Raw genomic sequence first — 10,200 nt, 5'->3', positions numbered from 1 at the left:
TAAAATTCAACTCTCTTCAAAAAATCAAGTTGATTTTCCCGTACAGCGGCGGAGATTAATGTAATGACTTCATCAAACTGTCTCCCAGTAAAAGGTGTTCGGAGCGGCGGATTTTGGAGAGCGCGGGTGTGCAGCTGTCTTTCTGTTTCCTAAGTGTGTCCAGATCTGGGCCTTAAATCAGCATGCCTGCAGTGTTTACGCAGCAATGGACGTGCTGTATACAATTAATGTATACATGTCATAGGACTGAGCCAGCTCTCACTGAGAATTTACAACCTGTATATTATTAGCACGGTTGCTGTTACAGCAGCTCCTGGCTAAAATTCCTGTGAATTATGTCCTTTGCTAACAAATGCGCTGGGATTTAACACTCCGCGCTGCTTTGTCTTGACATGTAACAATAAAAGGAATTGTTTATAAATGAAGCGCAATAAACCAAAAAGTCCAATCCATATTGGAAATATAAACTGACAGCGATATTTACGAGCTCGCAATGTGCAGCGGACCTGGGTCAACGGCAAAGAGTTAAAGAGCGTTCCCTCCCCCCGTATACAATAAAGTCCTTGATTTGTCCTTTCCGGTCCAAATGCTACAAATTTTATTGAGTTATTTCTCAATATACAGAGACATACTTCTAGATTGGTCTAGTCCCATGGACTCCACAAGAACTTTGGCATCAAGACGTTCATATCATTTAGAGGCTCTATTACATGGCACAATGTTGAATAAATGCTTTCCCCTTGCTGCCCGTATTTTTACATGCACAGACAGCAAGCAGAGAGGGAGGGACAGCCCAAACAATCCTTGGATTGTTCGGGTGGCCCATTGAAGCCAGTGGCGATTTCCTGCCACCGAGAGACATGCAGAAGACCGTTGCTGCACAAATCATGACCTTTCAACTTGTTCAATACACAAACCAATTATCGTCTGGGGCGGACGGTAATCGGCCAAGTAAGGCCGATAATCGTTTAGTGTAATAGAGTCTTAAGTCCTGTAAGTTGTGAGGGCAGCCTTGTTCTCCTGCACATCGGTCAGATGACCTGGAACTCTTTGTCTTGTTCCTCAGTCCATTATTGAACAATCTTTGCCGGGTGGCTGGGACGTTATCCTACTAAAAGTGCTCACCTCCATTAGGAAATAGTGTTGTCATATAGAGTGGGCATCACGCTATCGTGTATTCTCTTCCTCTGGTAGGTGATCCACAAGCACCCAGCTGTCCACATGCTTCACCACGGGCAAAGCTGTAAATGAACACACATCAGCATACAACACCCCAATGATAAAGCAGCCGCATACACAGGGTCATATAACATCTAGGCAAATAGTAATAAACACGGCCAGATGTAACACTAAAGGTTGCTGTCTATGTTCCTGATGGTCTAGGGCAGTAAAAGTACTAATGGCTGTATCAATGGAAATCTAGTGCAGTAAAAGGGATAATGTCAGAATCCCTGGTGGTCTAGGGCAGTGAAGGGGTTAATATAAGTAGTGTAGGTTACTGGAAGGGTTGATACTAGGGGTTCAGTGGCTTCTCTTCAGGATTTCTTCTGTGCACTGATCATGGCTATGTACAGGGGAGGGGAGAGAACTGTGCAGCCGCGCAGCCCTCCATATGATTGGGCAGAGCAGTAAAAGAGCGCTTTGCCCAATCATTTACAAGACAGCGTGGTGGGGTGGTCTGTGGGTAACTTTGGCTTAGAATACCAGTAACTTTACAGCATGGTGCTCTGACAGGACAGTCCCATATGCAGTATACTGTAATGTACCATACAGTCAGGGGTCACCATACTCATGTAGTCATTTATCTCATGTGTACGGCTAGCTTTATGCAACAGAATCTAGAACTGAATCTTCACTTTGCCATCTAATTTATTCCACCCCTTGACGGGTGTCATAGTCATGCAATTTTCCATTAAATTCCCGTCACCCCCCAGTGGTTTTAATGTTATGGCTGATCCGTGTATATACACATATCGACCTTTTTTCCCCCCATCTCCCTGAAATGCCCGGTATCATAAGCCCTGCGGCAAAGACATATTGTGGGACCTTCAAAAAGACAGTGTGGTACTCCACCAACCTTTATAAGATGAATTATGAGAGGAGAAAACAACATGCTCCTCCTGAGATAAGCGGCTGCGGCAGTCATTTATCACATGTAATTACTGATAAGGAATCTGACCCCTGCTCTGCCAGAAGACCTTTAAATAATTCAAACAATGATGCTTATTACTTTTTATCTTGCTATGAGCTCATCAAGATGTGACCCAAACAGCCTTCCTGAGTAAACTCCATAGTGGCACTGCACCTTCAGTTTAGATAAACATTAGCAGCGCCTCCTAGTGGTCTCAGGCCACATTTGCTTTCCTCCTACAGATGATCCTCAAGTATACATTGTATGTCCTACCTGCAGAGGAGAGTTCATGGAAATTATATATATATATATATATATATATATATATATATATATATATATATTAATATATAATATATGTATATATATTAAAATGAAAATATAATATATAGCACCAACATATTCTGCAGTGCTGTACAACGTCATCCCTTACAATGATCCCGGTTTAAATTCCAAAATAACCTATATTATAAAAGAACACTAAAATAAATTTAAAAAAAATTGATGAGAACTTTACAGGATTTTACTTAATCGTATTGTTTTGTTTTTTGTTTTTTTTTTCGCAACAAGGGATGATTATCAGTTTCATTGTGCCGCAAACCGTGAGACGAGTGTAGAAAACGAGTTTATACGAGCGCGCCGCCGCTTTTGTGTTTGTGGCACTACAAGTCACAGCATGCGCTGCCAGCTGATACGCCATGTGGTACCTGTAGGATCGCAGCTGTTGTGGAGAGCCACGTTGCCTATGTCTGGTTTAAATATCAAGCCCGTGAGAATGTCTGATCGGAGCCAAAAATACAAAGAGAAAAAGATGATACAATGTCCGGATCAGCCTGTGCAAGAATGTGAGCACAGCACTAAATCACTGGCAATGCTCAGTGTCATAACGCATGCCTCGCAGTCATAGAATAATGATGAGGATTTATGTGTACAGCCGCATATATACTGCAGCCCGCTGCAATGCATGGGGTAGGAGGATGAACACGTATGCACTACCACCATCTATCATACCTGCTATGTGGCAAATCTGTCATTCAAACTGAACCAGAAATATTTAGTATCAGTTCTAGTGGCAAATATCCCTCCAGCTCGGCCAAATGGGGATGAGAGCGGCTGCCAGATGAGGCGCCGCTCAGCCCGGAGCAGAACTAGGCGTGGGGCTTTATAGCTGGGCTGGTGGTGCAACTTGCCCTGGGTGCTGGGTGATGCCAGGCCGCTCAGCTTTGGTCAGGGCAGAAAACTGGATCTGTGCTGTAGATAAAGGAAGCCTATTTATAGAGATGGCAACATAAAAAAATCAATAAAAGTCCAACATGACCAATTGACGTCTATGGACAACTAAACGAATGGATGGAAAAACATTGGATCAATGTATATATGTGTGTGTGTGTATATATATATATATATATATATATATATATATATATATATATATAAACAATATTTGTGTGTCTCTTTAGCTATTTAGAGGAGAAGTCCGGGGAGGAGATGGGTATATATGACAACATGCACTTACCTCCCCAGCTCCGGCACTGGGGTCCGCTGTCCTCCGCTCCAGGTCCCGGACGTTTCTAGGTCTGGGTTGGGACCTGGGACGTGACGTGTCAGGCCCGCTCAGCCAGACAGCGATTGGAGCGGATGTTAGCAGACCCCAGTGCTGGAGCCGGGGAGGTAAGTGTGTGCTGTTATGTTCTCCTTTAAGTTTGTGCTTGTTTGTATTCATAAATGTATATATGTATATACATATGAATGTAGGTGATATATATATATACAGTTTATATATCTGTGTGCGTATGTTCATGTGTATAGTATGTGTATGTAACATATATACTGTATATGTTCTTGTACGTGTGTGTGTGTGTGTGTGTGTGTACAGTATATATGTATACACTCATGTATAGAGGTCATTATGTGTGTATATACAGTGTATAGCTGTTGTTACATGTGCATTATATAAGTATATACAGCTATATGACCAGTACCCGCATTAGTATATATGTGTTTCCCTGTGTGTGTATGTAAACAGTGTACAGCCGTTGTTACATGTGCATTATATACAGATATATCATATATGCCCAGTACCCAGTATTCATGCGTTTCTGTGTGTATATACAATGTATAGCTGTTGTTACATGTACATTATATATAGATACAGCTATATGCCCAGTACCCGCATCAGTATCTATGCGTTTCCGTGTGTGTGTGCATACATGTGTATATATATATATATATATGTGTGTATACATTGTTACACTATATACAGTATATGCCTAGTACCCGCATCAGTATCTATGCGTTTCCGTGTGTATATATATATATATATATATATATATACATTGTTACACTATATACAGCTATATGCCCAGTACCCGCATCAGTATATATGCGTTTCTGTGTGTGTGTATATATATGTATACATTATTACACTATATACAGCTATATGCCCAGTACCCGCATCAGTATATATGCGTTTCCGTGTGTGTGTATATATATATATATATATATATATATATATATATATATATATATATACATTGTTACACTATATACAGCTATATGCCCAGTACCCGCATCAGTATATCTGCGTTTGTGTGTGTGTGTATATATATGTATACATTATTACACTATATACAGCTATATACCCAGTACCCGCATCAGTATATTTGCGTTTCCGCCTCCAACAAGTTCACACGAGAGCGTCCTCGTGCTGCCGCGGGGGCGAGAGGGTTAAGGCCATCCCGTCTTCCCCTTGAAGTGCAGGCCCCGCCCCCCGCGCCCGCCCCCCGGCGCTGATTGGCCGTCCCCGTCCAAGCCTTTGAAGTGGTGTTGAGAGCTCTGGGCTGGGTTTAGCAGGCAGAGCCTTGCAGCCAGCTGGAGGGAAGGGAGCACAAGGGGAATCTCTGCGCCCTGGACATCCCTCCTCCAAATGAACTGTTCTCCCCTTGGATCTAACACTGAGACAGAGCAGCAGCAGAGCATCTCTCCTACAGCAGCCGCACCATTGGCAGCCCTAGCACCCAGCCACCCTCTGCGCCAGGCGAACAGACTGCCCATCAGGGTGCTCAAAATGCTGACTGCACATACAGGACACTTACTGCACCCGGAGTACTTGCAGCCTCTCTCCTCCACCCCTGTCAGCCCCATAGAGGTAAGGAGAGCTGCCAGGTGGAGCCCTGTGGACTGTGCTGAGAAGGTGCCAGGCAGGAGGCTTATGGTGGTGCCTCCTTGGCTATCATGTCTGGGTCACATCCTTATAGCTCCCTCATTCCTGCTGGGATTTGCAAGTTGTAGCTGTGTATGTGAGTGCAGGCAATGTGGGGGTGCTGGCTGCCCCCCATACTGGTGGCTGGCTGATGGTGATGGTGGTGGTTATGGTGGTGGTTATGGTGGTGGTTATGGTGGTGGTGGTGGTAGCAGAGCGCTGGTGAGGTCTCTATTGTGATCTGCGTCCTACACACCCAGCAATGTTTGATTTATGCTAGACACAGCCTTTCATTACAAGGAGTGCTCTGTTTGCATTCTTTGTATGATGTGACTTTGTAATGTTACCCCTGTACAAGAGGCGGCTTAAGATACCAGATTAGAGAGTCCATTCACCGTGTTTAGGACGATTCACTGATCATCCTCAAAAATCTTTACAAACGTCAAATGTTTTTTCACCCTATTCCCCTAAACGTAAAAGTATCGGAGAGAACGGTGTCAGTGTCAGGCTGAGGGGAGGTAAAGCTCTGGCTTCTATGTGATTGTTTCTTATATGGGACGTCTATGGGTTCCTTCTTGCTCCCTCTCATTCTCTTGTGCCATCTCCCCTGCGCCGGCGTGATTTACCGCTCCGCTTTATGTCATTTGATGTTAGGAGCTTGTAACGGAGTAAAAAGATCAATAATGTCTCTTGTTCTATAGCGCTCGCTGTCTCCCCATCTGCTGCATTGGATGAGATTTCATAGCCGGAGAAAGGGAAAAAAATCTTTTTTTTTTTTTTTTTTTATTCCCCCGTAGCTCCCCCGATCAGCAAAGCTTATTTATTATTTTAATAATGCATATGGGTTCATTGCCGGTGACAACGTTGCCGTTTGCATCAATTGTTAATGGCTTTCATATTTTTAATGGTTTCCTGAGTTTTCCTGTGATATTTTATTTCCACCCACTTTCTAATTAAATTATATTTTTGATCTTTATGGGTTTGTCTTACTCTCTCTCCCCCCTCCCGCACCCCATAGCACCACCGCCCCCCCCCTCTCGCCCCCTCCTTCTCCCTCCTAGTCAGTTCACGGGCCCCTGTCATTAATCATTCCTTGGCAGTCCCTAATGATAAAGTTTCAGGAGATTTATGGCCTGGAAATAATAGCCGGGTTCTGTTGAATAGGAGCAATGGAAAAAAAAAAAATCGGAGAGGTTTAATCAATGTGGTTTATATTTTCTCAGGCTGTTCTCCGATTTGGTCATCCCAAATCTCAATTCATTTACGGAAGGGTTAGAATTTGTAAGAGTAATGTTGTAGGAACGGCTATGGGTGTAGATATTGAGCTCGGAGTATGATCTATTGTACAGAAGAGCTAGCAATCATCCGTGGAATTGATTACAGTTTCTAATACGTCTTAATTTTCTTTTCTTTTTTTTGTAGTTGGACGCCAAGAAAAGTCCACTCGCTCTCCTGGCTCAGACTTGTTCTCAGATCGGAAAACCGGATCCCCCTCCGTCCTCTAAACTAAATTCGGTGACTTCCAGCGGCATAAGCGAGAAAGACAGCAGCCGTTCGTCCTCGCTCAAGCTCGGTGAGTCTCCCCTGGAGGACAAGTCAAGCTTCAAGCCCTACTCGAAGGGAGGAGAGGGCAGGAAGGAAAGCAGCAGCTCTTTGAATGGTGGCAATTCGGATAAGGCTGGATTTAGGGTGCCCAGTGGTTCTTGCCAACCTTTTCCACCTCACGCTCCGTCCCCATCTTCAAGGGTGAGCTCTCCCGGACAGCATTGTGACTCTAAAAATAATGAAAGCCAAGACAAAAAAGAACCGGAAGCCATCAAAATCAGCTCAGACGTGTCCCAAGCCAACACGAGTCTTGCCAGAGCCAGTACTAGCAACTCCAGTGCAGAGTCCAGCCAAAGTGGAGATGTTACCCCTAGCAGCAAATCCGAGCCGCCGTCCCTTGGATCGGGTCATGTGGCGCCCGTTTCTCCCTACAAACCCGGACACTCGGTCTTCCCTCTTCCACCCTCTGGCATCGGATATCATGGATCCATCGTGGGTGCCTATGCTGGATACCCATCCCAGTTTGTCCCTGGGCTGGATCACACCAAAACAAGCCTGGTTGGAAATCAGCTCCCTGGGACCTTAGGTTTGCCAGGGAAACCACCCAGCTCCAGTCCTCTGACTGGCGCCTCTCCTCCTTCTTTCATGCAAGGATTATGCAGGGACCCGTATTGCTTGAGCTACCACAACGCCTCCCATCTGGGCTCCAGCAGCTGCTCTACCTGTGTGCACGATCCTTCAGCCCTCAAGTCTGGATATCCCTTAGTTTACCCCAGTCATCTCCATTCGGTGCACACCACGTTGTCTTCCAGCGTCACCCCTTCCCTGCCCGGTCACCCTATCTACACATATGGCTTTATGCTCCCAAATGACCCAGTCCCCCATATATGCAACTGGGTGTCTGCCAGTGGACCTTGTGACAAAAGATTTGCCACGTCAGAAGAACTTCTTGCCCACTTACGGACACACACAGCCTTGCCTGGGGCTGACAAACTTTTGGCTGGTTACCCTACATCTGGTTTGGGTTCTGCTGCTTCCTGCCACCTACACCTTCCACCCACAGGGCCTGGAAGTCCTACCACATTGCCGGGGTCTCTGTCTTTAAGGAGTCCACACACTTTGGGACTAAATAGGTACCATCCGTACGGAAAGAGCCACCTAACAACCCCCAGTGGCCTCCCTGTGCCCTCATTACCAGCAGGATCTTACTACTCCCCATACGCTCTATATGGACAGAGGTTAACGTCAGCTTCAGCGCTAGGATACCAGTAAATAGAACTCGCCAACCCATAGACTGTATATTTATTTACTGTATGTTAGCTTCAAGCTGGGAATATTAAGTGCATTATTTACAACAACAATCCAATGGTATGCAAACATTCTGTGCCCCCAAACAGTTCTTTTGCATTATCATGTTGTCTTCCATTTGGCCTTTTTTTCCTGTTTTTATTTTTATTTTATTTGACCTCTTTTCTTTCTGTTTTGCATGATACTCATCGCTTAACCTGCTCCTTCATTATCCCCCCCCCCTTTTTTTATTTTATTTTATTTTTTCATAAAGGGGGTTTTAAAAAAAATCTTCACCTCCTTATAATTTTGTACAGCTCTAAAGAAGTGTATTTTTTTTTTTGTAATGTGTTCTTGGCATGGTGGGAGCGGGTGGGAGGAGAGAGTCGGAAAAAAAAAAAACTGCGTTGGTTGCTATCCAGAATTGGCAAATCTTATTTTGTTTAATAAATGAAAAAACTTAATTCTAAGCGCTGTGTTTTTTTAAATGACATTTGTTTTTGTTTTTTTTGTTTTTATTTTTATTCCCCTCCATGCTTTCTGAAATATTTTTCACATGGGTAACTTGCATAACATAACATGAAAGAAACCTCAATGCCAAAGCGTTCAATAGTACAATATCTGGAATGTATTGATTACAATAAACATTTTTTTTGCTATTAAAATATTTAGAGATTGTTTATGGTTTTAATAACTCTAGTCGTTTGTAAAATTGGACCTCTGGCGCCATCTGCTGGTTTTAGGTAGGCACTGCACAAACTTCATATAGGATACCGTATAGTCACACATTGATTAGGAAAACAACAAAGAGGCTTGAACAGATGTAGCAGGGCTGAATTACCCAGGAGGGGCTTGTACAGGTATAGCAGAGCTGAATTTGTCATCTAGGGTAAAACCGCAAATAGCATAATTACAGTGAGTGGTGCCAAATGACAAACTCCGCTCTGCTACACTGCTAAATATATCTACTTGAATTAGGGGCTTATATAAAATACCATAAATTATTTAGGCGAATATGATGGATTATGACTATGGCTATGGATTGCTATAAAAAAAAAATCTGACTAACTCTATATATATATATATATATATATATATATATATATATATATAATTTTGGTTGTTTTTAAACTTAATATAAAGTAGTCAGAATTTTTCTAATTTATAGGTCTGTGGCTACTGTAGATTATAAGACGCTATAAATGAAGGATTTCCCTATTCCACTACAATGACACATAATCTATTGGACACATTCACATTGATGCCATTTAATAGACATCCCAATAGGTAATCCCAGTGATTGAGATGTCCCCTTTTTCTCCATGAATATTTTTGCTACGCGCCGGGACACGTTCGCCTAACCTTGCCCGCTGTAGGCTTTTATAGCAGCTGATGTTTGCATAAATGTGAATGTATTGTGCTTTATCTGTATTTCTATGGAGCATAGAGAGGGCTTTATTATTGGTGTGTGCCTATAGATTACACTTATCGAAAGTCAATGCGGTTTTTCAGAGATTTTATGCAGCCATCTAGACTGAACAATAATTGTAGGGTGTGGGACTTTATTGTGGCGAAAGAAGATGACGCCACTGTCGTAAACGCCGCTTATCAAAAATTACATGGAGCCGAGAGATCTAATATACATGTACGTGCGTTTTATGTATGCAATAGATAAGTATAGCTATAGAGTTGGAGTATATATTATCTCTATAAATATTTTATTTTTGTGAATTCAAATAACTGGTCTGGTTTTACTAATAAGGCAGCAGATGAAGCAGAGCTGAGTTTGTCATTTCAGGATTAAAGTACATAAAAGATACCGTGACGTGACTAATTCAGCGCCGATATATTGCTATACTCCACTATGAGTTCAGACAAGTGATAATAATTTTTAATATGTGATCCTAAATTACTATAGATATGAGAATGAAATACAAATAATAAAGACAATCAGATTCCTGGCGCAAATAGTACAATTGGAAATTGTGGCGTTATTTTTCCAGAATTTGCACCAGCCGTGGTTTTTGTGTCTATA

General features: G+C 42.9%; 1 protein-coding gene and 1 long non-coding RNA gene across 2 annotated transcripts; one reads left to right on the top strand and one right to left on the bottom strand.

The window, feature by feature from the left end:
• Positions 1–637: 637 nt before the first annotated feature.
• On the bottom strand, positions 638–4,845 carry LOC138772012 (uncharacterized). Its single transcript, XR_011359725.1, has 3 exons — positions 4,781–4,845; positions 3,143–3,382; positions 638–1,241 (listed from the first exon to the last, which is right to left on the bottom strand). It is a non-coding gene; the product is annotated as an uncharacterized lncRNA (long non-coding RNA).
• Positions 4,846–4,994: 149 nt separating this feature from the next.
• On the top strand, positions 4,995–8,629 carry ZNF703 (zinc finger protein 703). Its single transcript, XM_069986844.1, has 2 exons — positions 4,995–5,279; positions 6,756–8,629. The coding sequence occupies exons 1-2, from the start codon at positions 5,058–5,060 to the stop codon at positions 8,148–8,150; spliced, it is 1,617 nt and encodes a 538-aa protein (XP_069842945.1). The 5' UTR covers positions 4,995–5,057; the 3' UTR covers positions 8,151–8,629.
• Positions 8,630–10,200: the final 1,571 nt, after the last annotated feature.

This window comes from Dendropsophus ebraccatus, chromosome 1, assembly GCF_027789765.1.
Source record: "Dendropsophus ebraccatus isolate aDenEbr1 chromosome 1, aDenEbr1.pat, whole genome shotgun sequence".
NCBI classification, from domain to species: Eukaryota; Metazoa; Chordata; class Amphibia; order Anura; family Hylidae; genus Dendropsophus; species Dendropsophus ebraccatus.
This window is presented reverse-complemented; position numbering and strand designations above follow the sequence as displayed.